We start from the raw sequence: 27612 nt of genomic DNA on the forward strand, positions 1-27612 counted from the left end.
AAGACCCCATGCCAAAATAAAAAAAAAAACCCAGAAACAGAAAATACTTGTGTAATATCCATTATTCTAACTAACATTGACTTTGATCACAGATAAAGATGGCTGAAGTGCTAATATACCCACATTTAGGTGACATCTTTTGTACTCTGCTCTGAGTGTCATAAAATTTGCAAAAGCCATCTGGGCCAGCCCAGGTACAGGTTGCAAGGCAGAGGCAGCTTAGAAAGTTTAAGGTCCTTTCCTGAATTGTTTAAAGATTTGAGGAGCTGATGGAAGGATTTGACTAGATCTCAGCAAAGCCCAAAAAAGTCTTGTGGTTTCTGAACTCAGCAAGCCTTCCTCGTGTGTTAAAAAAAAAAAAAAAGAGTTGACTTTCCACAATCCAGTCTGATGTTTACTTGGCCACCCTCATTGTAGTTAACTTTACAATAATGCACTAGAGTTAATGAAGAGGCTCTCCTGCTTTTTAACTAACCCTAGTTAGACAGATGAAGCAATTGAGCTCTGTGCTTTACACTGGGAACTTAGCCAGCATCCAGCCCTCCTCCTTCAGCATTTGAGCAAGAATTGAATTCATCCAACATACTAAGTCCCTCGCATACCAATGATTTCTCTGCTGCCCCACTGTTTCCCAGCAATTAATCCTAGTGATGATTAATCTTTTCACTCCTGCGTTATCTAAAGAACAGTCTTGTTCAACATTCTGGAGACCGGAATGGTGCTGTATGTGTTTAATGTTAATACACAGCCTCTAGAAAGGTTCAGAATAAATTGAATTAATATTGTCTGGGAGTTTGGGATGTTGTAACCAGCAGAGGCCCAAAAGTGAGGTAGATGCTGGCAGAAAGCATGAGTCACCTCCCTGCAACAGGAGAGTGTTCTCATGATTTTTTAATGGCCCCTGAAAATGAATGTGCACTTATTAAGGTAAACTCTTTAAAAATTAAGGCTTTTGTAATTCTGTGAGTTTAGAAGGGAGAGAGAGAGAGGGGAGAATCTGTAGACTGTGTGATTGATAGGAGGGCTAGCAGGAACTGTGTGTAGCCGCAGTTTCTCTGTTTATCTTAGAAAGGGGGCTTGGGTTTCCCGGGAATCTGAATGTCCCGGACTGAGCCTTCAGATTCTGGCAGTGTTGATTTAACAAGGAGTTGGCCGGGCAGCTGATCCCATTGCAGGCGGCAAGGTCTGGCTGTGGTCCTTAATGAGACTGGACTTGAACCTGTCTTTGAGACGGAAATTCCGGCTGGGCTGATGCTCAGGTTGATTGGGATTGTGGACCGGAACTGTGGTGGGTTCCAGGATGAGGACACAAACTCCCCTTTGGGGCTGTCATATGAGCCAGCGTCGCTGTCATAATGCAGCGTGTCTGGGAGTCTGGCGGGTGGGGGGTACTGCTCTTCTGAGGACATGCAGCAGCAACTCCCTTCTCCTTCCCTTGCTGCATGTCCCCGTCGTCCGGCAGAGCTTCGTGTGTAGATTGTAACTGTGGTCGGCATCAGCCCTGTTGAGCGTATTTCTGTCCTGGACATGTTCCTCACTTCTTTCCCTGGGCCCCTCGGCCCCACCCAGGGCATCTTCAGCTCAGTAAGGACAAGGTGCAGCTCCACAGAAGATGGACAGTGACACTTGCCATGTCGCGCACATTTGGGGTGATGCTTTTTATGGTCAGCTACCTGGAACTTTCCAGAGTTATTTTTACAGCAGTTGAGGGCTGAAAGTCACACAAAAATGACCAACTCAATTCAGTCACCATTTGTTGAGTGTCCTTTCTGTGTCAGGCCTTGGGAACTGATTGGTATTCATCTTATGCAAATCTCTGAGGGAGAAAAAGAACATGTTCTCTAGTTCCTTGCTGTTCAGGGTGAGGTCTGTGGCCCGGCAGGGTTGGCACCGTCGCCTGGGGGCGTGTTGGGAATGCAGAATGAGGCCCCATGCCAGACCTACTGTCCGAGTCTGCGCTTTCACAAGATCCCAGGAGAGGTGCACACGCCAGTGTGAGCGGCGCTGGAATGCTGTGTCTGTCGATAGATGCAGGACAGATACTGACAGGTGCTGCGACGTTCTCTCGCCTGTGCCCGTGGCAGGCAGAGAATGTCTTTGTATGCAGAATTCCCCCCATGTTTCTAGTTGCTTTGGAGGATGTGATCTCGTAAGCCGAGTTGCTGGGTGAGGTGCCAAGGGTTTGCTGACTTCTGTTTCTGATGTCCATGTTGCTGCCCGGAAGGCTTGTGTCTGTTTGAAAGTGTCACCAGCGAGCAGACCCTCCCCACCGTTCTCACCAGTGTTAAGGGATGGTTAGGATTTTAAACTCCAGTAGACAAACACCTAGCTGGCTGTATTGTATTTTCCGAGTTGCTATGGATATGGAATCTCTCTGTATTTATGAGTCAGGTTTCTTTTTGGTGAATTATCAGCTCATTTCCTCGGCATCTATATTTTCAGGGTTTTTCCAGGAGGGCTTGGTCTCAGTGTAGTTGCTGGCTCTTTGTTTTAATGGGTTCATAATTTCTAGTGTCAAGGAATAATCATAAATTGTTCTTGCTTTTGCATGTATTCCCCAGTGTAGGTTTTTCACAATTGTTCTGGTTTAGACACTTTGACAAGTCCATATTTTGAGGATGAAACTTTCAAGCCTTTGTTTGAAGATATTTTAAAGGGCTTATGGCCATTAAGGGGCAAGAAGCATCTGTAAGCCGTGTTGAAATCCCTTTGTACTTTTTCCTATGGTATAATTCCTTCAGTAATGACGTGGTTTAAAAGCTTGAATCCTGGGCTTACGTTTCCTTGGGTAAACAGAAGAACAGCTTTGGTTTTTAATCTCCCAATGAGCTTCATAGCGGGGTAGTAGAAACTTTAGGCAATCTGGCTACTCATGAGAGTGTCATTCTCCTCAAAGCCGCAAGGACTTTGATACTGTGTGGAGCCCATTACTGTAAAACTGAGCAGTGCTGGTGGTTGGCAGTGTCTAGGAAGTGCTTGCTCTGTGCAAGGCCTGGGTGCCTGGGGGAGCTGGGATCACGGGGCATGGATGTTGGTCCTACCGTTTTTTGAGCTGTGTGCCTTGAACAAGCCATTTCTCTTAAGCTTATATTCCCCATCTGCAAAGTGTGGTACTTTTCCCTGAGAGCTGTCCTTTGTGAAGGTCAGATGCAATGAGCCAGTCCAAGCCCAGCACATTGGGTCTGTTTGGATATTTCATATCAGTGCAATCATATGATATGCCTTTTTGTGATGGGTTTCTTTCACTTAGCATAATGTTTTTAAGGTTTATCCTCATCGTAGCATGTATCAGAATGTCTTTCCTTTTTATAGCTAAATAACATTCCACTATAAGGGTATGCTACATTTTGTTTATCCTTTCATTAGTTGATGGACATCTGGGTTTCGACTTTTTGGCTGTTGTAAATAATGTTGCCACGAACATTCTCGTACAAGTTGTGTAGACATGTTTTTCATTTCTCTTGGGTACAGACCCTAGGAGCAGAATTGCTGGGTCTAATAGTAACTCTATGTAGTTAGTTTTTTTGAGGAACTACCAGACTGTTTTCCAAAGTGGCTGCATCTTTCCACCAGCAGGGAGTGAGGGTTCCAGTGGATTATTCCACATCCTTGCCAAGCATTTGTTATTGTCTGTCTGTCTTTAATTATAGGCACCCTGGTAAATGAAAAGTGGCATCTTGTTGTGGTTTTGGTTTGCATTTCCCTGGTGGTTGCTGGTGTAGAATATCTTTTCATGTGCTTACTGGCCATTAGTGTGTCGCTGGAGAGAGGTTTTCTCAACTCTTTTTGCCCATTGTTTAATTTGGTTGTCTTCTTTTATTATTGAGTTATAAGAGTTCTTTGTATGTTCTGGGTACCAGACCCTTATCAGAGACACACGTTTTACAAATATTTTCTCCCATTCTGTGGGTTGTCTTTTCACTTCCTTGGTGGTGTCTTTGAAGCACATGTTTTAATTTTGATGAAGTTCTATTTATCTGTTTTTCCTTTTGCCACTTGTACTTTCAGCGTCATGTCCAATTAAGTTTGTTTTTAAACCAGTGTTTCTGTTAATTAGCTTTATGCTTCAAAATGATTTGATATTCAGAGATTAAACACTCTTTGGTTTCAGCCCAAAGATTTTGGGGGTCTTTTGGCTAGAGAGTTATTCATTCCCTTTCTGGACTTGGCCACTGCACTGTTTACCCATTTTTGGTGCTGACCCAGCACCCAGACCCAAAATTACATAGGTTATGTCTGTCCCTCTGCTGGGCATCATCGTAGGTGCTCGGAAAGTATCTGCTGTGTGGATGATGGAATGATGAGAACTTCCTGTTCTCGTTTGCATTTCCCACCTTACGTGTCGCTCTCATTCTTTCTCTGTGTGTTTTGCTTCATTTCACTTAGAATCTCTCTCTGCTCTGTTTCTCTTTTTTTGTTTGCCTTTAGCTTTTTCTTCCAAGCCGTTGACCTCATCAGATGGTCTTTGCAGTCACTTAGAAGCAGATTTATTCTCTCCTCCCCGCCCCATTGTCCCTGGTGTTTGGTAAGTTTAGGGAAGATACGCACAAACTGTTAAGTTCCCCTTCACTGATGTGCCCAGACCAGCTGGCCTCCTGCAGTACTCTGTTTTCAGCCTGCCGCGGGAGTCTGTCCCCTAGGCCTGCGGTACTTAATTTGAAATTCGGTCAGGAAGCCACAGCGATACGTTTTCACATTCAGAGGTGCGTTTTTGGCGTGTCGGGTGGGAGCAGCGTAGGCAAGCTTTTCCCTGCGCTCTCCTGCTGGAGTTTGTCAGGAGCTGTACTATGGAAATCGCTATTTCTGCCCTTCCATTTTCCCAGGTTACTTTCCTAGGGTGATGTATTTTCACTTGCATAACATTGGGATATTCTTCAGGGTTCTTGCTTTCTGATTCAGTGGCAAGACTCAAAATAACACAGAGGGAAGAAATGGAAAAACCTCTGGGTAAAAAAAGACTTGCACCCCACATTTCTTTTATTGAAAGGAGAATTAATTGGTGTGTTGAACAGAAAACTTAAACACAGTAAATGGTGGATTCAGACAGAGGTTGTAAATTTGATCTGTGTGTGTGTTTGGAGTATAGATTCTGACTTATGATCACTTCTTTTTGGCACTGTGTAGAAACCTTAGGGAACTAAATAGTAACAAGTAAGGATTCAGAAATAAATAACAATTTAGGGATTATTGAGGAAGTACAATTTTCTTTTCCTGTAGGACTTCTTTCTGCAGGGGTAGGGGGAGGGCAGAATATATGTGATTTAAAACCCAGTCAATCTCAAATCCCGCCCCCCCAAGCAGCCTCTGGTTGCATAGATAACCCAGAACTGCTTTACATATTTATTTCCCTATACTACAGGTTTTGATTTCATATCTCTGGTTTCCTCATGTCAGTGATCACAAAATCTGATTAAATAAATGTCCATCAGTTTCTCAAGTCTGGTAGTGTTGCCCGCTTTGTCCCCACGATGCACAGTTGGTGTAACAAAGCATGTGCTTTGGAGGAGGAGTGGGGGGGGGAGCTGGGAAGCCGCAACTCTGCCTGCGAGTGTGCGGTTTTCCCTACTTACCTCTAAGCCTCCAAAATTTTACAGTTAAGGAAGTTCTGCATTCTTTGTGTCTTTCTGACCATCATGCTACTGTGCTGTTGAGACAGTTTTGCTCCTGGGTAGGATCTGGATGGGGCCCTTGGGTAGAGTAAGAGTCTGCATGTGCAGGGACCGCGTGTGCAGCCACTTGGCACGTTTCTGTGACGAGTATAGCAGCTGAGGAGAAGGTGACCAGGCGTGGGGCTTGAGGATTGGATAGGGAGGAGGCCTCAAAGCCAGAGAGAGGAGTTCACTCTCTTTTAGGGGTGGGGGCCAGGGGATAGGCCAGTGGCCTTCAGACCGTTTTAAAAATTATTGTGATAAAACATATATAACATAAAATTTTCCAGTTTAACCATTTTTAAGGGTACAGTTTTGTATCATTACTACATTCGCATTGTTGTGCAAACCATCACCACAGTCTGTCTCTAGAACTTTATCTTCCCCAACTGAAACCCTGAACCCGTTGAACGGCACTGTGGAGGGTGGCATGCCCTTCCTCAGCCCCTGGCAGCCACAGTTCTGCTTTCTGTCTCTGTGGATGCAACTATTCTAGGTGTACTGTGTATCCTTCATAGGATTGGTAAGAAAATTCAATGAGGAGATGTTGGTACTTAGTTCATGGGAAGTACTTGTTGAACAATGATCGTAATATAACAATCCACCCATTGTTTAGGATTATTAGCACTCTCTGTGAGTGTGAGCTCATGGCCCGGTTCCACGGTGTGCTTTGTCACTCCTGTCCACTCAGGGTGACCTCCCGTCCCTGCCTTAGCATTGCCTTCACCTGGTGCCAGCAGCCTTCCTGGGGTGTCCCATGGAGGCTCTGCTTCCCGGGCTCACACCCCTCAGAGGCGGCAGCCACTCGTTGGGGGGGCTCTGGGCGCCCAGCCACGGGGAGCCTTCGGTGGGCCACCAGCTGCCTCTGCGAGTGGCACGGTGCCCACAGCGGGGGAGCAGCTGGCTCTTGCAGCTGTCTAATTGCTCATCAGACCCACTTCAGCACCAGCTTCGCACATTTCACTCCTCCTTCCCGAGCCATCTTTCTCATGATCTGGAGTCAGAGTCGGGGAGGGCTCCTGTGCTGGGTTTGAGGAATTTCCAGACCCAGATGGAGAAGCTGTTGGTATTTGGGTCTTTGGGTCATTTTTGTGGGCCTGGAAATTCCAGAGGAATGTTGATGGGTTCATTCCACAGCTGTTACCTACACACCCCCTCCCCACACCCCCAGGGGCCAGGTACGTGCTTGAGATGAGAGGTACAGAGGTGGCAAGACAGGGTCACTTGGGTCATTACCCATTGGTAACTAGGCATTCACCTTGATGTAAGTCATTCGTTCCTTCACACCCCAGTTTAATAAATACTGCATTTATTGAGTGCCTGTCACAGGCCAGATAGTGTTCTGGGCATTTGGGCTGACAGCGAACAAAACAGATAAAGATTCCTGCCCTGTGGAGTCACATTCTGGTTAGGGAGAGACAGGTGATAGCACACAGGATGAGCAGATGATGTGTAGCCTTTGGGGAGGTGATAATTGCTGTGGAACAGAAGTGGGGACGGGGAGTGGGGAAAGGGTGTGAGTTGAAGGAGCTCAGGGTGAGCGTCACTGAGAAGGTGCTGCTTGAGCACAGATGGAGCGGGGATGGGGGTCTGGCCACGGGGACGCAGGCAGGAGAGGGTTCTGGGCAGAGGGGACACGGCCTGGGGGGTGTGTGTGTCTGGTATGTCCGAGGAACACCAAGGAGGCAGCAAGGAGGGGAAGAGGAGGAGGAGGAGTCACAGGGGTTCCCGGCAGGTCAGATGCCCCAGGGCCTCGTGAGCCGCTGTGGGGAGGTTGGTGTTTCCTGGGAGTGAGTGAGAGGGAGCCACTGGAGGACTTAGAGCAGAGGAGGGACATGATCTGACATAGGGTTTCGGAGGTTTGCTTTGGCTGCTGTGTGGAGACTGGACAGTGCGGGGCAGGGGTGGAAGCAGAGAGAGGAGTAGGAAGGCAAGTACAGGGACCCAGGCAGGAGGTGGCAGGGGCTGGGATGGGCTGCGAGTGGTGAGGAGTGGCCTGGCTCTAGCTTTATGTGGACGCTGGAGCTAAAAGGATCTTCAGCAGCACAAGGAGTGAGCGAGAACAGTAAGAGATGACTCCAAGGCATTTGTAACTAGGAGAGGGTGGCCCTTAACCAGGATGGGGATAGCTCTGTGGGGGACAAGCAGGGGTTCTGGTATGGACATGCTGAGCATGAGAGTTTAGAAAGGCCTGGGCCAAACTGATGGCTGTGGTAAGGGTATTGAAGGCCCCAAGACTGGGTAACGTTTCCAAGAGAGTGAGATCATGTGATATTTTTCTTTATGTGCCTAGTTTATTTCACTTAACATAATGTCCTCCAGGTTCATTCACGTTGTAGGAAATGACAGGATTTCCTTCTTTTTCAAGGACGAATAATACTTCATTATGTATATACACCATGTTTTCTTTATCCATTTGTCCATGGAAGGACTGATTCCATATCTTGGCTGTTGTGAATAGTGCTTCAGTAAACATGGAAGGGTATAGATATCTCTTTGACATACTGATTTCTTTTCCTTTGGATTTATACCCAGAAGTGGGAATCCCAGATCATAAACTAGTTCTATTTTTAATTTTTTGAGGAACTTCCATACTGTTTTCCATAATGGCTCTACTAATTTGTATTCCCACCAACAGTGTCCAAGGGTTCCCTTCCTGCCACATCCTCTAGCCATCCTAACAGGTGTGAGGTGATATCTCATTGTGTTTTTAATTTGCATTTTCCTGATAGTAATGTTAAACATTTTCCCACATATTTGTTGGTCATTTCTACTTCTTTGGAGAAATGCCTATTCAAGCCTTTTGCCTATTTTTAAATTAGGTTATTAGTTTTCTTGCTGTTGAGTTGTTTGAGTTCCTTTTATATTTTGGATATTAACTCCTTATCAGATATATGGTTTGCAAATATTTTCTTCCATCTGATAAGTTGTCTCTTCACTCTGATTATTTCCTGAGAATTTTTATTTAAATAGGGGATGATTGACATTCATTCGACAGTTGTTTATGGAGTACCTGCCATGTGCCAGGTACTGTGCTGCTACCCGACTTAAAGTGGGGACCAAGTTCCTGAGTACATGGGACTTATGTCCTACTGGGAATGATGGTGGAAGAGGCAAGAGTGGCCCATGACCTCTCTGCTTGGGTTCCACATGCCCATGGCCACCTGCCTCCTTGCCTCCTCCCCTTGGATTTATGGTGGCTCAAACAGAACACTGGCTTTTCCCACTAGACCTTCAGTTCCTCCCAGTCTTCCCTGTTGCATTAGTTTCCTCTTGCCGCAACAGCAAATGGCCAGAAACATAGTGCCCTAAGACAACACCGGTTTATTATCTGATAGGTCTGGAGGCCAGAAGTCTGCCATGGATGTCACTGGGCTGAAATAGAGGTGTTGGGAAGATTGCGTTCCTTTCTGGAGGCTCCGGGGGGAATCCCTTTCCTTGTTCATTGAAGTGTTGGCAGAATTCAGTTCCAAGTAGTTGTAGGATGAGGTTCCTGCTTCTTGGCTGGGTCTCAGCTGGGGGCCGCCCTTAGCTCTAGAGACCCCCACATCCCAGAACCAGCAGTGGCATGTGCCATCCTTTCCATGCTTGGAATCTGAGTTACTCTTCTCCTGTATCTCTTTTGCCTTTGTCTGCTGCCTCTCCTCTCTTCTGCTTCCAGCCAGAGAAAGTTCTTTGCTTTTAAGAGCTTATGTGATTAGGTTGGGCTCATGCAGGTAATCTAGGACACTCTCCCTGCCTCTGTGTCTGTAACCCTAATTGTACCTGCACTGTCCGTTCTGCTACGTGTGGTCCCTGTTCACTGCTTCTTCGTGGCATGGACCTCTTTGGGAGCCATTCTGCCATCTTAGTAAATGCCACCACCTGGTTGCTCACACCAGAAATCTGAGAGTCTTCCTTAGCTTCTCTGTATACTTTATCTGTCATTTATAATCCATAGCAAGTCCTGTCAGCTTCAAAATACATCCCAGAGGTGACTGGCCACTTCTGACTGTCTTCGCTGCCACCAGCCTGGGTGAGGCCCCGCCGTCCCTGGCCTGGGATGCCGCAGTGGCTCCTGGCCGGGCTCCTCCCCTCCAGCCCAGCTGCTTGGCAGTCCATGCTTCGCACGGCAGCTGGAACGATTTGTAGATACCCAGACCAGCGGATCACCTCCCGTGTCCCCCTGCTTAACAGCCCCTGCTGGCGTCACCCCCACGTGCCTCACTGCTCTCCCGTTACCACTCATCCCTGGGTCACCTTGCTTCCGCCTTCTTTCTGTTCCTTGAAGAAGCCCCTGAGTCCCACATCGTTGCACTTGCCATTCCCTTTGCCAGAACATGCTCCCCCGTGATAGTCCCATGACCCAGCTTTGTGCCAGTCAGTTGGTGTACCTGAGGGCTCCTCGGGGAGGCCCAGCCTCCCCTGGTCTGAGGGAGCCCTCCCAAGGCGCTTTCTCAGGTTGATATTTCATGTAGAAATTGTTACCACCAGAAATCCTCCTCCTCATTTATCTGCTCGTTTGCCACAAACGAGATGCGAGTGCCCAGAAGGCAGCCGCCGGCAGGTCCCGCCCCCGTGGGATCCAGAGGGTCCCCATCCGCTTCCATACTGGAGGAGCCAGTGAGGTGGCGGCGTCTGAATTCTAGAGCCTTTCTGGAGAATGTCTGCACTCGAACAGGAGGAAATACTTTCCATCTGCCCACGTCACGCGGGACTCCTAAAGGTTTAGGAGGCAGTTCCCGAGTCAGTTCCTCAGTCAAAGGTACCCAGTGTGGATAGAGTTGTTATGCTTTATCTAATACATAATCAGACAGCCTAGAGGACTTCCTGCCTCCCTTGGGAAATTTCCTTGAGTCTCAGCAGGAGGAGGACTTATGCCTGTGTCACTGCCTCACAGTGTGATCGTCTAGTACCGAGAGGGATCCCCAGCCGATGGGAGGCAGAGAGAGAGGTGGACTCAGCCCTCCGGCTTGGAATGTTACAAAACTTTCCCCAGATTCCCCCCCCTCCTCTGTCCTCCACTTCCTCCTGATCTTCCTTGCTTCGGGTTCCTAGATATAATTAAGATTTTCTGGGAAGTTGTCAAGACTGCGCACAACATCTCTGTGGGCTTTCAAAATAGCCTCTGGTTTGTCATTTATTATTATGTTGTTCTAAATATGTCAAGGTCTCTTTCTCACCTGGGGAAAAAAATGCGCTCAGCTTCCAGGTGTACGTGGGAATTGTTCAAGATACAGTGTCGCCCTGCCCCATCTGTGCGAGGAGCAGTTGGCTCTGCGGGCTTGGTGTGGTTGCTGGCTAAGGGGGCGTCATCTCTCTCTGCCCTTTCCAGCTTGAGCAAGCCCTGACTGTGCTGGGTGCAGGGGAGGGGTAGTAAGATGTTCCTCTGCCACCTCCACCCCCCACCTGGCTCCTGGCAGCTTTGCTGAGAGCTGGGACTCAGGGTACTGTGTCCTGTGCCTTGTGCCTCGAAGGCTCTGAGTACTGAAGAGCGGATTGAAGCCAGCCCAGGAGGGTCGTGTGTGACTCTCAGAGGAGAGCCCCTCGGGATGTGGTGGTTCTCCCGGTTCCTAGTTTCTTTGCTTTTTGGACATTTTCTCTTCGATTAATGCATTGGTCCTCAAACTGTAATGGGCATGGAAATCACCCAGAATCTTTATTAAATTGCAGATTCCTGGCCTTTTCTGCAGATCCACTGAATTAATTCCTGGTAATGGGGGCCCAGGAATCTGCATTTTAATAGTTTTTCCCCTCCTGTCCCTCTCCATGTACTTTAGAGCCACACCGATCTAATGGACCTCTCTGCTCGGGTCAGCAGCACGTTGATGTGCCCTGCCGTCCTCCCGTCCCCGGCTGCATCTGCCTCTGCCCCAGTGAACACGGCTGCTCGGGCCTTCACTCCTCCCCACAAGGGTCCACTTTCCTTTGTTATTTTGTCACCTCAGGAGGCAGCTGCCACCTTGAGGCTTCTTGCGTCCTTCTCTGTGACCCCTTTTTTCTTTCCGTTCTGACCTGACCCCGTGGCGTTCTTCAGAATTCATAAGGGAAGGGAGCTTTCAATGTGATTTCTTTTCTAGACCCATCTTTTTTTACCCTCTTGAAACATTAGACTGTACCGTGACCTTGAGTTTCAGGGATGATGATTTTTCTCTTCCTGTCTGTGCGTTAGGCGTCCCGGTTTCAGCCTTGACAATGTTCTCCTTGTAGTTCCTGGAGCAGGGACAGATTTCAGATTTTCAGCATTAATTGTGTGAGGATTTTTTTTTTTTTTTAATCAGATCTCTTCTCTTAACAAAATCTTCCTTCTTTAATCTTTGGTATGACTGGCTTTGGGCTTCCTTCCCATACGGGTCGAGGTACTGGCTGATGTCACTTGTTGTCTGGAACAGTCTCTCCACAAGGCAGAGACCCTCATGGATGGACCCGCCTTTGCCCTCCGGGTTTCTCTTTTCTCTCTCACGGGCGGGGGCGTCTGTCCTCACTCTCCTGCCCGCCAGCCCTCTGGCAGCCTGGGGTCTTGTTTTGTTGCGAATGTTTCAGCCTCTGGCGTCTTTGTCCTCCTGCTCGCTGCTCTGGGCTTTCTCAGCCAGGCCCCCCGCCACGCACAGGGGCACTCGGCCCGAGCCCAGCCCTGCTTAGCTCCTTGTCGTGCTTCCTCTGGGTCTTGTTGCTTAAAAAATTAATGTTAGAACTGAAATTGACGTAGGAAGTCTTCCCCTTGGTTTCATAAATGAGGAGGCGGAGGCCCTCAGAAGGCAGGTGGCCGTTCAAGGTCATAGAACACTCCGTGGGAATCTGTCAGCGATCAAAATTTAAAATGCATCCCCTTGTTTGTAGGAGTCTGCCCCAGAGAAATACCTACACAGGTGCACAAGGAGATGGGCGCGAGGCTGTGGATTGTGGTGTTATTCAAATTGGGATCAATGTAAGACTGGTGGACTAGGTCGTGGCTCCATCCTGGAATGCAGCTGGGCTGCGTGTGCCGCGGGATGCAGCTCTGGGCGGTCACAGAGGGAGAGGCAGCTGCACAAGGGATGCCGTTTACGTCTGCTAGAAAGCAGAGCCAGTGCGAGTGCCTGAGATGTGTGTGTCTGTCTGTGTAAGCACACACTCCTGGCCCCGAGGCATGTGCTGTCACCCTGGTGAGGAGGGTGAGGTCAGAGGCAGGAGGGGCAGGGCGTGGCAAAGGATGACCTGCTCTCTCTATGCTCTGGACTTAGGCATTGGAATGTGTTTTTAATACAGATGGAATTCACCAACCGTACAGTTCACCTGTTCTATGTAAACAATTCAGTGGTTTTTAGTGTATTCACAAAATTGTGCACCCCTAACCACTATGTAACTCCAGAACATTTCGCTGGGAACCTGTGCCCATTAGCAGTCACTCTCCTCTCCCCCAGCCTTGGCAATTATGAAACTACTTTCTGTTTCTATGGATTTTTAAAGATAGTAGACTCAGCTCCCTCATGTGCAGGGTGGGAGGGAGGATAAGACATCAGAACATGAAAGGTGCTTACGATACTGCTGAGTACTTAGTGTCCAGTGAGCATTAGCAGCCATTATTGTCATTCTTATCAGACCCTCTCTTCTTGGACAGTTGCCCAACTTCTTGACTAGTTGTATGGATCCAGTGAGAGAGTACACACCTTTGAGAGCATATAAACTGTCTAGATATATAATGCAGTATTATCTGGGTGTGGTGGTACACACCTGTCATCCCAGCTACTCAGGAGGCTAAAGGAGGATCGCTTAAGCCTAGGAGTCTGAGACCAGCCTGGGCAACATAGTGAGACCCTATCTCAAAAAAAAAGAATGGATTATCATATGATTTGTTGGCTGAGTTGTGATTTATACCCTATACCTATTCCTTGATTTGCAGGGTTCTGGCATTTGTCCAAACAGGGTCATAAAAATGTAAAAATAGATTTTTTTTTTGCAGTGAACACATATTATTTAATTCAAGAAAATAAACTTTTTAAAGAAATAAAGGGAAAACATGACAAGGTCTGAGGAGTACAGTAAGTATACCTTGTTCGTTGGGTGGCATGCCTAGTATGAGTAACAAATTTTGTGTTCGTTGACTGATTTTGGGGGTAGGTTTATACAGTCAGGATGGAGTTAAATATTGGTCAGTAATTCAGTCAGGAAGTATTGAGAGGCAATTTTGTGCCCTGTCTGATTCTGGATGTTTCATGGGTTCAGGGAAACAGGATGGAATCTTTGCCATTGTGCAACTTCTAATCTAGGTAGGCAGTCAAGGTCATGATCTGCTGTTCCATTAATGACTCCAGTGGCTGCCACCGTCATCACCACGTATGCGGGGTGCTCCGTGCACCAGACACCTTTGTGGTTGCTTCATCCGCTTCCTTGATGCACCGTCTAATGTCACCCTGCAAGACAGGTGCGACGATTGCCTCTGTACCCAGTGGGAGCTTGCTCAGGGCAGCTGAGCACCTTGCAGAAAGGGGCTGAGCTGGGATTTGAACCAGGGCTGTCTGGCTTCAGCCTCTGTGCCTTTTGCTTTGTTGTGCCCCCCCTCATTCTATTGACACGTGTCACTTTTAGCCGCACCACATCTAACTGCCTGTGGCGTGGTCTGGAGTGCTAGGACTGGGGCGGGTCAGGGAAATCCTCTGTATGGGCTTTTGAAATTCCAAGGATTTCTTCTTAAGGGCACGTTGTACAGTAATTTCCCAAGGAAGGTTTTGTTTCCCGTAAACCCAGGCCTTACAGGTGAACAGTTCCTGCCTCTGATATGTGTAGCTCTGCTGCTTTGAGAATGAATTGCAGAAGTCACACGTGCTTGTTGCTCCAAATAAAAACGCCTCAAAGGTTTAGAATGAAAATGCTTATCTGCTCTTCTCCACGCTCCGGGGCACCACAGTTAATAGCCTGGCCGTGTCCTTTGTCTGTGCTCAGACCACCGTGTATAACCTCCCCTCTCACCAGACTAGAACCACAGCACACGCATTTCTGTTACTAGTTTAATTTTTGAACCTATTTAATAGGTACATCTGCAGTTTGGAGGAGCTGTTTTAAAAACATTTGGCGTCATGCTGGTTACCTTGTCCCTTCGCTGAAAAGCTGACCCTTCGTGGGCCCAGAGTTCTGTTCGGCACTTTTACCGCGCTTGGATCAGGGCAGGATGTCACTCTGTCTGGCACGCCGATCTGCTTGTTTTATTCTAGGAAGGAAGGAGTGTTCAGTGGGGAGAACCTGCTTTTCACTTAGGGAGAAAAACACAACTCTGAAGTTTCCATCAGAGGCTCTGCTGGGCTATGTCACGTGAGCGGGTGATAATGTAGCTGGCCAAGGGTGTGATGACAGTTCTGGTTTCACGCAGCCGCCATTCCCAGCTGTCCTGTGTACCCATCATGTATTTAGCTGATCTCTTAGAAGAGAGAAGCAGTGTCTAAACAGGTATGCAGATTTCTTTGGCAAGACCGATTAGAGATGGAAACTTCATGGAGAGGCATTCCGATTTTGAAAAGAAGTCAGGCTCTCACTTTGCATTGTCTTTTAAAAAATTCTCATATCTGTAATGCTTGGAGTGAGAACATACAGTAGCTTCTATTTTTCTCATGGTAATTCTCACGAGAGGTATTATCCCCGTTTCACAGGTGAGGAAACTGAGGCTCAGGGAAGTGATGTGCCGAGATGTCCTGCTAGTTAGTGACATTTGTAGGGAGAGATGAACTGTTTTTCCTTCTGTACTCACATCACTCTCAATACTTGACTTTTGACACCAGGTGTGTGGGGGTTTCTTCCACACCAGGCAATTCTCCAATGCCAGCTGGGTGTCCTACAACTCAGTTCACTTCTGACAAGAGCTGAAATTGGCACAAACCCCACTGGGTACGGGCTTAGTCCCACGAGGCTGCCCCTTATTTAAGATGCTGTTTGCAAGTCCAGGTCACCTGTGCTTCTGACCAACTGGGTATAAATTGGAGGTTCCCATGACCCCTCCCCCTTGGGTTTGATCATTTGCTGGAACAGCTGACAGAACTGAGGAAAGTGCTACACTTACTCACTATAAAGGATACAGCTCAGCAACAGCGGATGGAAGAGACGCGTAGGGCAAGGATGGTGGAAGGGGTGTGGAACTTCCATGCCGGCTCTGGGCACCACCTCCCGTGTGTTCAGCAACTGGGAAGCTCAGGGAACCCTGTCCTTTGGGTTTTTCCGGAGGCTCCATCATGTAGGAACGATTGATTCAATCATTGGCCAGTGAGGATTGACTCAACCTTCAGTCCCTTCTTCCCTTCCAGAAAGTGGGGGCAGGTGAGGGTGGGGATGGGGAGCTGAAAGTTCCCACTCTGTAATCATGTGGTTGGTTCCCTCGGCAACCAGCCCCTCCTGAGGCTGTCCAGGAGCCCCCCCTCCCCCGACCAGTCATCTCAGTAGCATACACGAAGACACTTGTCACTTTGGAGATTCCAAAGGTTCTAGGAGCTGTATGCCAGAAATGAGGGAAGACCACACACACACACACACACACACACACACACACACACTATGAATTACAGTGTCACTGTGACAGAGCCAAGATTTGAATCCAGGGATGTCCTGTGTCTCTGCCCACACTTTTGATCATGTACAATTTACCATCTGTTGTATAAAAAGAATATCCCACTCCAGTCACATGGTTCTTGGTTCTCTCCTTGAGGGATCCAGTTAAGTTTGCACTCTTTGGGTAGTGTTTTCTTGGCTTGGGTATCACCAGAGCCCTCTGCTTTTTGCCAGAGAATCAGCTATCTGTGAGGTGCTTTTAAAGAATTTGGTATCAACTTTCTGGAGAGTGGGGAATTTAGTTTTCTTAAACCATGAATAGGCAACCGGAAATGTAAGTGTGTGTGCACATGTGTGTGTGTGTGTGTGTGTGTGTGTGAGAGAGAGAGAGAGAGAGAGAGAGAGAGAGAGAGAGAGAGAGATGCGTATAGGAAAGTAGGTTTCCTTCGGCACTTGAGCACGAGGCTTTGGAGGTCTGTTGCAGGTGGAGATGGGTGCTGCAGGGAGAGCAGGCTCCTGCTAGCAGAGCAGCAATGCGGTGAGTCGGGAAGAACGCGGAGTTTTGAAATCAGGCAGACAGGTTTGTATTACTGCATCTGCCACCGTGTGTTCTGAAGACCAGCCTTCCATTTTATCATTTATAAAGTGGAGATGTCGTGCAGTGGCATGTCAAGCCCCAAGTGGGAGCGTTTGAATTGTCCCTGTGGTGCTGCGCTCCAAGGGCCCAGGAAACCGTCTCTCTCCGGCCCCTTTGTTGCTGCCGTGGCTTTGTGCTGGAGCCCGGGCCCAGGGCAGGAACTGGAACCTTCCCTCACGCTGCGGGGGTGGCCGTCAGCGCTGCGGTTTCTTGTCTGTTTATGCCCCCTTCCTTCCCCAGTACTGTGGCCTGGGTTCTCCTGGGAAACTGGAGGTCGAATACATATTTCTCATTTTGGGGGGACTCCTTCCCTGGGGTGGAAGGTTGTAGCTGTTCCTCTGTTGCCCCATCTCCAAAAGCCGTAACGTGTTCAGTGTTAAGTCAGAAAACCTGAGAAGAAACTTGTCTGAGAGATGCCAGAGACTCACTGCCCGGGTGGCACTGGGTTTTGGGGAAACTGGAGCAGAGCAGGGCGCTGGTGATGTTGTTGGGTGACCCCTGTCTGCATTGTAACCCCGGGACAGGGAAAGATTCACACCCCTTCCCTCTTTTCCAAGTTTTCCTCAGCTTCGAGGCCTCGTGGTGTTTGCTGGACGAGGTCTGAGCAAGAGAGTGAGCCAGCGTCGCGCCGTTCCTTCTTCGCTGCCAAACACGGGCTTGGGCTGGACTCCAGACTGTGCTGTTGGACAGCTGACCTTGGGAAAAACCACTTGGCCCCTCAGACACTCGTGTTCCTGGGGTTAACAATACCTACCTTGCAAGAGGAAGCAGTGTAGTAAAGTACTTAGCACCGGGCCTGGCGAGTTAGAGTCACAAGTACGCAATGACACCAGAAGGCAGCTGAGCTTTCACAGGTTGGGTGCTTTCACCTGATCCTGAGTTTTTATCATCTTTATGCTGTTGGATCCTAATTTTATATTTCTAACTCAAATCTCTCCCCTACATGCCAGACTCATAAATCTTACTGCATTTGTGATATTTCTTCTCCAGTAGCCAGTGGTTGTATCGAGCCTGACTTGTCTGACAGCCCAACTCTTGGTCATCCTTCACCTCTCCCCCGCCCCGCTCGCCCCTGCCCCAGTCCCCCAGCTCGGCAGAATGGCAGCTCCATTCTCCCAGGTTGCTGAGGCCAAAAATCTTGGTGTGACCTTGACTCCTGTCATCACCCAAACATCACATCAAATCAGTCAGCAAGTCTTGTCGACTTTTCCTCCCAGCCTCTTCCAGTCCTTGTCACACCCATTACTCTCAGCGTGGTCCAGGGCAGCGTCATCACCTCCTGCCTGGACTGTCCCAGTAGCATCCTAACCAGAGGTGTAAGTGGGCTCTCCTGGAAGAAGAGGCTGAGACAGAGGTAGGAGTGCGAGAGGTTCGAGAGACATGAGCCCTGTGGCAGGTGAATGGGGAGGGGGCAGGGTTGGCAGGCCTGTGTGCAGAGCTGGGGGTGAGGGACAGGGTTGGCAGGCCTGTGTGCAGAGCTGGGGGTGAGGGACAGGGTTGGCAGGCCTGTGTGTATAGCTGGGAGGTGAGGGGCAGGGTTGGCAGGCCTGTGTGCAGAGCTGGGAGGTGGAGGTGAGGGACAGGGTTGGCAGGCCTGTGTGTATAGCCGGGAGGTGAGGGGCAGGGTTGGCAGGCCTATGTGCAGAGCTAGGAGGTGAGGGGCAGGGTTGGCAGGCCTGTGTGCAGAGCTGGGAGGTGGAGGTGAGGGGCAGGGTTTGCCATGCTCTCCCCTTGGCACAGTGGGCACTTGGAAGACGGTGAGTGTTACTGTCAGGAAGATTCTTTCCTTTGCTGGAACAACCGTGGGCACCTGCTGTCTTGTAGGCATCACTGGCACATCACCCAGGGGGAAGCTTTTCTCCTTTGGAAGCTTAAAGTGTCCCAGGTTCCCCAAGACCCAGAACCTGGCCTGCTGTGGCAGGACCTGGGCACACCTCCTTTTGTCCATTCGTGTCTCCTAGGAAACCATCTCTGAATTTAAACTGATTCTTTATCCACTTTCGCCACCAGCGTCTCACACTGTTTGCATCTGGGTCATGCTAAGCTTGTTCAAATTGAAAGCAAAAAGTCACCTCATCACACTGTTTGCCAAGCTGCTCTCTGCGGTATTGGAAGTTTTGCTTAAAATAATTTAGGCAGAAAACCCCATGTGTTCTCTGGTGCCTGCTAGCAAGGCCAGCATAGTGTCTACTTATCTCAGATGACTTATCACAGATACCCCCAAACAGATATGACAGGCTGCAACGAGGTGAAAAACTATGAATGTTCCTGAAGTTTATATGACCTACTAAGGGTGCTAACTAACCCACAGCTTTTCTGGAACATGCAGAATACTTCTGATTTCCAGTAAATGTCTTTGTGCTTCTACCAAACACAGTTTCAGTGTCTGACTGTTTGAATGTAAAAGGAGAAGGCTTATTGTTGTTGCCAAATCATTCTTTTTCCATTTGGAGTCTAACTTATAACTTTATAATTAGGCCATCAGGAAAATGCAGGAGAAAATTGCCTACCACTCAGAGCATAGGCGAGTAAACAGAATGGAGATTTTCCTGTGAATAATGTGAATGGTAACTAGGTTGATTGGGTCAGTGGAGGATCTCAGTTAACTGTGTTGACACCTTCACAGTTGGCACGAGGTTAAAATGGCCAGAAAGCATCCTGTTTGGAGGCTCCAGTGAGATTCTGTAGGTTAGAACACTGTGTAAACTGCGAAGTGCTATGTAAGCTGAAGGAGTATCATCATTTTGATTTCTATGGCAACTCATCGTATATGGATATAGTTTTTAAATTTTGGTTAGTACATTAAATACAACCCTTATTTATTTTTTTGCTTTTTGACCTGTGTATTACAGTTTTTTTAATGCACAGCATAAATTTCTTATTGGAAATGAATATATCCAACTGCATAGATGAAAGTTTCTGTCTTGTTGGATACTGGCAGCTGCACTTTTTATGCAGGGCAAAATATGCAGTTCTAAATACCGTCAGAGTGGCTCAAATATGGATGGAGCTGTTAATGATTAAATTTTAGGCTTAAGATTGCGCTGCACACCGATGTCTTAAAGCCTGGTGTTCTTGAATTCAGAGTGAGCTATTACTGACATGACAGACAAGTGTGTTTTTCTCCTGGGATATTATATTGCCATTCTTTCCATTTTAAAACTAATGGATCACCCTCGGGAAAGATATAATTTTAAAAACAAAGTTTCAGTTCTATCAGTCATAAAAATTTGTATTTATTGTTTAGATTTGATTTTCAGAATTTAATCACAATCGATCATCTCCAAATTGATTGGTTTTTTGGGGGGGAATGTGCAAAGAATATAGAATGGTCATACCCTGTTATTTGGGCTTTCAAATGACTCAATATTCCTCAGACTTTCACTGTGCTGCCTGCCTTGAATACCAGAGTGTCCTCTTCCTCCCAGGGCAGATGAGCCTTCGTGTCTTGGAAATACACAAATCGGACGCTGTGCTTGCATGAACTTAGCCCAATCAGGTGACTTCTCATGCCTTGCCTTCCCATGACTTCTCGTGCCTTAATTAACTACAGAGTTGATTTTCTCACTTTGTAAATACTAAGCCTTAAGCTATAGCAATACATTGAGCAAGTTTGCCTCAGCTTTTTGTTTTTGTGGTTTTGGTAAAGGTCAGCCATGTAGGACCATACCACTGTCTTTGTAACTCTGTGTTCCAACTCAGAGTCTTATTTTTAGTAGTCTCTCAAGCAATACCTACAGGATGATTGAAGGTACTATATTAGTTATCTGTTGCCGTGTAACAAATTACCCCAAAGTTGAACAGCTTAAACAGCAAGCATTTACTATCTCATAGTTTGTGTGGGACAGACAGGGTGTGGCGTAGTCATGTGCCTGGCTCCAGGTCTCTCCTAAGCTCGATCAGGGTGTCAGCTGAGGCTGCAGTTGTCATCCCAAGGCTCACCTGGGGGAGGGTCCGCTGCCACTCATGGGCTGTTGGCTGGATCCATCAGTTCTCTCCATAAGGTAGCACATAAGAGTGAGTGAGAGGCCACCCCAGACAGAAGCCACAGTCCTTTTATAACTTACTCTGAGACGACATCCCATCACTTCTGCCATATTCTCTTCATTAGAGGTGAGTCCGTAAGTCCAGCCCGTACTCAAAGGGTTGGGATTATATAAGAATGTGGATACCAGGAGGCGGGGGGTCATTGGGGACCATCTTTAAACTTGCCTGCTGAAAATTATATACAGTTAGAATTTTTTTTTATTACTTCATATATGGAATTGAAGTTTTTGACATGCTTAATAAAGCGGCAGGAGCTGACCAAGGCCAACAGGAGGTCAAATAGTTGCAAGGGAATGTTGACTGGCTAGTTGCTAAAAGAATTTCTTTAAATTCATGGCTGTCCAGGGTCTTTGCCCGTCCTTAAAGGTCAGAAGCTTATTGATGCATCTTCCTCCTCTAGTGTTCAAGATTGCTGATTCCTCTTAAATATAGTCACCGAGGGCTTGGTGCCTGGGGCCAGAAGGCCAGCAGCTCGATCGCTAATGTGCTGTGTGGACTTGAAGCAGGTGGGGTGGATCCAGATCAGCTGATGTCCTTGTGGAAGCAAGTAGCCTGGGCTGGGTGGAGACCAGGGGCTGTTAATTCCACATCTTGGTTGTGTGTGATAATGCACCAGGCTTTGCTAACCAGTGGCATCCACTTCCCGATGGGGACCACTGCCAAGGCACTTCTGCCCTCGCTGCCCTGCTGATCGGTGCTGCTCTGTCTCACCGAACTTTTCTAAGTCCTGTTTCTTTCTTTCTCCCCCCAGCACCCCCCCCCCTTTTTTTTTTTGAGGCAGAGTCTCACTCTGTTGCCCCAGCTAGAGTGCAGTGGCATCATCATAGCTCACAGCAACCTGAAAAACTCTTGGGCTCAAGTGATTCTCCCACCTCAGCCTCCCAAGTAGCTGGGACTACAGGCATGCACCACCACACCAGGCTAATTTTTTATATTTTTAGTAGAGATGGGGCCTCACCCTTGCTGAGGCTGGTCTCAAACTCCTGACTTCAAGCGATCCTCCCACCTCGGCCTCCCAGAGTGCTGGGATTACTACAGGCATGAGCCACCGCACCCGGCCTCTAAGTCCTGTTTCTAAGCGAAGTCTCCCCTCAAATACTGATAACATGGTTTATAAAAATGTCTTTTGTTTTTTTAAATTGAAATTTTACAGGCACTAGATTAAAAAGTCATCGGTTCTCTTAGCCTTGTTATAAAAGACACGAGACCTCTGCCTCCCCTCCCCCTCCCCTGCATCCCACTCCTCAGGGGCAGCTGTTTGAAACTTTTTAAATGAATGATTTGGGTAGTTGCCTCAGTATCTCTGAAGAACAAGTCTGTTGCCACTTTTTCATTTTCCAGTTGTAGCAATTATTGATTTCTCACTGGTTTCATCCAAGGCGCTATCTGGGGGTTTCGCCTCCCAGAGCACACAGGAAACCGTCTGCATGGTGGATGCTCGTTTTGAGACTTGAGGCAAATCCACACGCTTCAAATGCGCCGCTGGATCTGTGTCTCACCCCGTGGTGTGGGAGTTCTTCCTGCTCTCGTTTTCTACTTTTCCTGCAACTATCAGGTTTATTGTCTGTCTTTTTTTATTTGCTCTTCTCTGCAAAGTGGGCGTATGTGGACATGTGTCTGACAGTGGAAACAATACCCAGGCGTGTCTCCTGTGTTCGTTCTTGCTTTGACCTTGGAGCCAGTCTCTTCTTGACATGTCTTTGCGTTGACGTTACATGGTGGTTTTAGAGTTTTCCCAGAGGCTGCCTTGCTGTCATCCTAAGCATGGTTTACAAATGCCAGTTCTTGGTTCTACCCGTAATCTGACCCCATTACTATCGCACCTCTGGCTGTGGAAAGGTGCTACCTCACGGGATAGCTCTTTTGTTGGAGAAAAATTTGGCAAATACAAAAGATGCAAGTGTAGGTTCTTACGTCTTGCCAAAGCACTGTCTGTTTTCCCCCCCGAAATGGAAAGTAGCGACAAGATTATTCCCCGGCCCCCTGTGCATCTATCTCATGACAGTTGTTGCATTTAAAAAAAACCAGTTTATCACTCATTTCATTGTCCTTCTGTGAAAATATTGCAGTGTTGAAGTAATTGGTAGTTATGTGGGTTTGTTTTCTTCTAAAGAGCTTTTCTTTTGGAGAAGTCACTTGGGAAAGAAGAAATTTTTTTTTTTACTGGGAAAATAATTTTTGATTACTGTTAAAATATTTATGGAGTGTCTTTCTTTTTCTCAAGCGGTGCCAAATCTTTGGAGTGTTGATGGAGAAGTTACAGTAACTGAACAGAAGCCGGGAGAAGTTGCCGAAGAACTAGCCAGCTCCTACGAAAGGAAGCTCATCGAGGTAAGGCCAGCAAGTTCATGTGTCCTTGTTCCTGATGTGGCTGCTTTGGGGACTTGCCAGGAAAAAGGCCCAGCCTGTTCAAAAGAGATGTTAGCAAAACAACCGAACACCCCCCACGAAACAAAACGAGATAAAACCAGCTTACTTCATAAAGAAAAGAGCTCATCTTTTGAAAAATATCCCTTAATTAGAAACTTATGGCACTGTGGTAAGGAAATAACAGAGAAAACATAAATATGTAACATTAAAAATAAGAAAACAAATGTAACTTCAGATTTCGAGAATAAAACCAGGAGAGAATATCATATACAACTTTGTTAAATGTGTACATGCGGATGAGGTAGACTGTTCTCTAGGGTAACGTTCGTTATAGAACTAATGAAGATGAGCCCGACTGCCAGAGGGGACCAAAAAAAAAAAAAACACCAACAGAAACCCCCACCACTGTGGAAGACAGTTATAAATGTAATCAAAGAACTGCTTCCTTAGAAGGTCAAATGTCTAGATGGTTTTATGGTGATTCCCAGGAAACCTTCAAGGTACTCACAGCAAGTCCTTTGCTGTTTACGTTTCTTTAAAGCACATGTATGTGTGTGTGTGTATACATATATGTATACATCTGTATCTTGATTCACTGTGCATTACCCTGATACAAAAAATTTGACAAAGATAGTGTAAAAAACACAACTATTCTAGTGTCATTTGTGTGTAAATGTATAAAAATTCTAGAAAGATACTATCTAATCAAATTCAGTCACATATTAAGAGAACAATGCACATAAAAAGTGGGTTTATTTAGGATTACAAGGTTTAATGTTAGGAAAATTCATCCATGTAAGTCATCTCATTAGTAGGTTAAAGGAGAAAAACCAGATATTTATATGTAGTCATTTTATTGTGTTCATTATTGAAATCGGATAAAAATATTCTTGATAAATGAAGAATAAAGGTATTTCCTTGATAGGATAAGGAGTTTATTCAGAAACCATTAATATCACCATATTCAGTGACGAAGCTGAGAGGCTAAGGATTTGATGAGGTGTGTGTGTATGTCGTGGTCCCTTGGTGTGGGTAGTATTGTCAGTCATGTCTGTATGTACACACATACACGTGTAAATATACAAGGACACTTCCAGTACTTTCTAAATCTGCCACAGTGAGTTTTATTTTTGTAATTAGAAAAACACCCACTCATTATGGAGACCTGCTCGAGCTGGGGGCTGGGTTTCAGAGGCCCAGGGCCTTGGATGAGCCCCTCTCACCTTATTCCTGGTTCAGGCTGCCATTTTTATGGTCTGTTTTGTCTGGTTCCTAAATTCACTCTAAAGAAAGGAGGTGACTTTAGAAGCAACTTGCATTCTAACTCAAGTGAGCTCAAGGGAAAGCAAGCTGGGGTCTTAACAGGCTGGTGGGGAAGAGCCAAAAACCAGGCTGGGAAAGCCTGGGGCGACTGTCCCTTCCTGCATGGCCTCCACCCACCACTGTGTCCTTCCCTGGAGACTCACTCATGGCCTCGTGGACTCAGAGTTGGCTGGTGGCAGTGCCAGGGTGCTGGGCCATCAGTCTGAGCCCGGAAGGCCCACGTGGAGAGGGGAGCAGTGCTCCAGTCTCAGTGCTGTGACAACTTGTGTGTTTGTTTCCCCGAGTAGACTTTGAGTCCTTGGAAGGCAGGGCTGTGTCTTGTTCTTCTCTGTATACTCAGTGGACATTTCTTGACAAATGGTAAGTGGTTTAATTAAGCCTTGAATGAAGGTATTTTTAAGGTTCTCCTAGGACAGGGATGTCTGGGTTTATTGAATGAATGATGAGCCAGGAAGGGCGAAAGGGTTATTGGAGTGAAAGTGGGTCGAAAGGTTCCGGTCCTCTGGGGCAACCAGGGTGCAGCTGGCAGGACTCTGTCAGCCCAGGGCAGGGTGGTGAAAGTGCCACTTCCCGGAGTTCATTGAACATGCTGGACCTGGGGCAGCATTCTCAGCGTGGATCCCTCCAGCCGCAGGGCCGCCGGCAGGGCTGGCGAAGACGTCGGCTGGCCGCTGAGCTGAGCTGCCGGAGCTGCTGAGCTGAGCGCCGCTGGTTCATTCGTGGGCCGGGTGGCTGGATGGTTCATATTAGTGTTTAATTGGACACTTACTTGCTCCACAGGAGCAGCAAGAACAAAGGCCTCGTTCAGGGAAAGAGTGAGCAGGAGCAGAAAGGAGACCCACAGGTCTGGGACAGGGTGGACAAGGTGGGGAGAGAGGTGGCACCATGGCTGGAGAGGAAGGTGGGTCAGACAGTGACCTGGAAGGCCATGTCACCACTGTGGACATCCCATCATTACCTCATCATCGCTGTGTGTCGACTTCAGCTGTGATGTGTGGAGAAGGTCAGGTGTGTGGGGAGCGACTGTCCCTCCATTGCCTGGTTGGCCTTGTCGCCATGAGCGTTAGTGCCGACCTGCCAGATGACAGGGCTAGAGGTTCAGGTGTGAAGATTTATTTCTCTTGCCGGATCTACTCAGCAAGCCGAGGGACATGTGAGGTTGAAGCAGAGATGTCCTCATGTGACATTTACTACCCAGATTCATTCTTCCTTGGTTGCAAAGTGAGGTCCTGTCAGTGATCTTTCATTTGTGAGTAGCATTAGCATTTCATTGCATCAGCGTTTTCCCGAACCCTTTGTGTTTGTATTCATCGGGCCCTTCACGACATCCCCCATGATGCTGCTCTGTCATTTAACTAATGGGTCGATTCTTAGAGAGTTGTAAACACGTGTCAGAGTGGAGTAATGAAAGAATGTGGGGAAAGGTTGATGCCGTTTCTTTCCGTGTCGAAGGGCAGAGGAAAAAGAGACATTTTATTTTAGGTAATATGGCTATTGGGAACACACCGAGCGTGGTGATTGGTCCCGATGCCAGGGGAGTTCCTGAGCATTCTTGCTCCAGGTGTCTGACTTTGAGAGCACGAAGACCAGCTTACTTACCTACACGTACGTACACACTGCACATCCGTGCTCGGCGACCTGGAATCCCACATCCAGGACAGCTCAGAACCTAAAGTTGACACCATCAAGTCAGTCACCTTTTAATAGCTGGTGAGCATCAGCGCCGAGGACTAGAGGTATAAAGATTGTTCTTGGCACCCCGTGATTAACTTTGGAAAGCAGGAGGGACAGGAGAGCTGTGGCAGGTGGAGGTGAATCTGGCAGGCGTAGAAACACTAGTTTTCAGATAGCGTAGCAGTCACTGTTACACTAGCAGCAGCTGTCGGGTGCGTGCTTTTAGTGCCAGGCACTGTGCCAAGGCTCTTAGGTAAGTGAACTCGTGTTCCTTGAGGGGGGTGCTGTCGCTCTCTCCAGCTCACAGATAAGCTTTGAGAGGTTTAGTAAATTGCTCAAGATTTCTTAGCTGGTAAGAAACAGGACTGGATTTGCATCACCAAGGCAGTTGAGCACCGGAGCCCAAACCCATAACCCTTCTCCCATGTTCCGGAAGGCCGAGCTCATTGAAGAAGAGGAAGAAGAAAGAGATCAACTTGACAGAAGAGGAGAGACAGTCGCTAGTGACATTGAGGAGAATGATTGAAAGGACACGAGGAGGTGCCTTAGCAGTAGATAACAGAGACTGGCAGCATCAGCCGTTTGCAATAGTGCTGGGAGGAGGATGTTGACACCCTTTGTCACTGGAGAAGGGAAGAACCTGTCTTATCTGTGGCTGGAAACAGCACCCAAAGTGACTTGTAATAGATCATCGGGGGTAGCTCCTTAGTGGTAGGGTGGGCATTGCCTTTTTAGTTGTATCTTCATTGCTTAACAGCAGATAGTAGTAGCTCTGCAAATACTGAACAGAATGCCAACCTGTTCAGTGGATTCAGTTGTTTAGTGTCGTGCTTGAAGGATGACAAATATGAGTTCTAGGACCCCAGATTAAGACTGAATTGTATAAGGCACCACAGCTAAGTCCTAAATATGGCTCAGAGTACCCTGGTGGAAAGGATTAGATACCTGGTATGAGGAAATGGGTCCCTTAGAGGAGGCAAACTTTCTTCTGGCCCTCAAGTTTAGGGGGAAGCATAGCTTGGAGAGGCTGGAGAGGACGTCACGTGGCAGATGGTGCCGACTCGCCTAGAACACGTGCATTGAGCACCTTCTAAGTGTCTAACCTTTAGCTTCCTTTTTCCCCTACCCTGGAGCAGTAGTGTTGACGATTCCAGGAGGTGAACCAAGAAAGATGAGAGGCTGACATAGACGTTCTTCAAGTGGCATTCTCTTCCCTAGATTGAGTCCTTCTTTCTTGACTGCAAAGTGACTTTGGTGGCAAAGTTATTGATGTTTCATCTGTGAGTAGCATTACCTCTTTATGTCCCCAAGACTGGTCCTAGGTAAAAAGATGAACGCAGGTCAGTCCCTGTGTTGAAGGAGCTTGCTGTTCTGCTCGTGGGGAGGCAGGTGGAAGCGCAGAGGTAGCAACACCCACAGGCC

At 47.6% G+C, this 27612-nt stretch overlaps 1 protein-coding gene across 4 annotated transcripts in view; it reads left to right on the top strand.

Moving 5' to 3' along the window:
• SNX29 (sorting nexin 29) overlaps nucleotides 1–27612 on the top strand; it is a 394246-nt gene that overhangs the window by 170169 nt on the left and 196465 nt on the right. For all 4 annotated transcript variants that reach the window (XM_045542623.1, XM_045542624.1, XM_045542625.1 and 1 more), the window contains one exon: nucleotides 23048–23154. In XM_045542623.1, the coding sequence (XP_045398579.1) occupies nucleotides 23048–23154 (107 nt within the window). The remainder of the gene's footprint in view (nucleotides 1–23047; nucleotides 23155–27612) is intronic.

This window comes from Lemur catta, chromosome 2, assembly GCF_020740605.2.
Source record: "Lemur catta isolate mLemCat1 chromosome 2, mLemCat1.pri, whole genome shotgun sequence".
Classification (NCBI taxonomy): Eukaryota; Metazoa; Chordata; class Mammalia; order Primates; family Lemuridae; genus Lemur; species Lemur catta.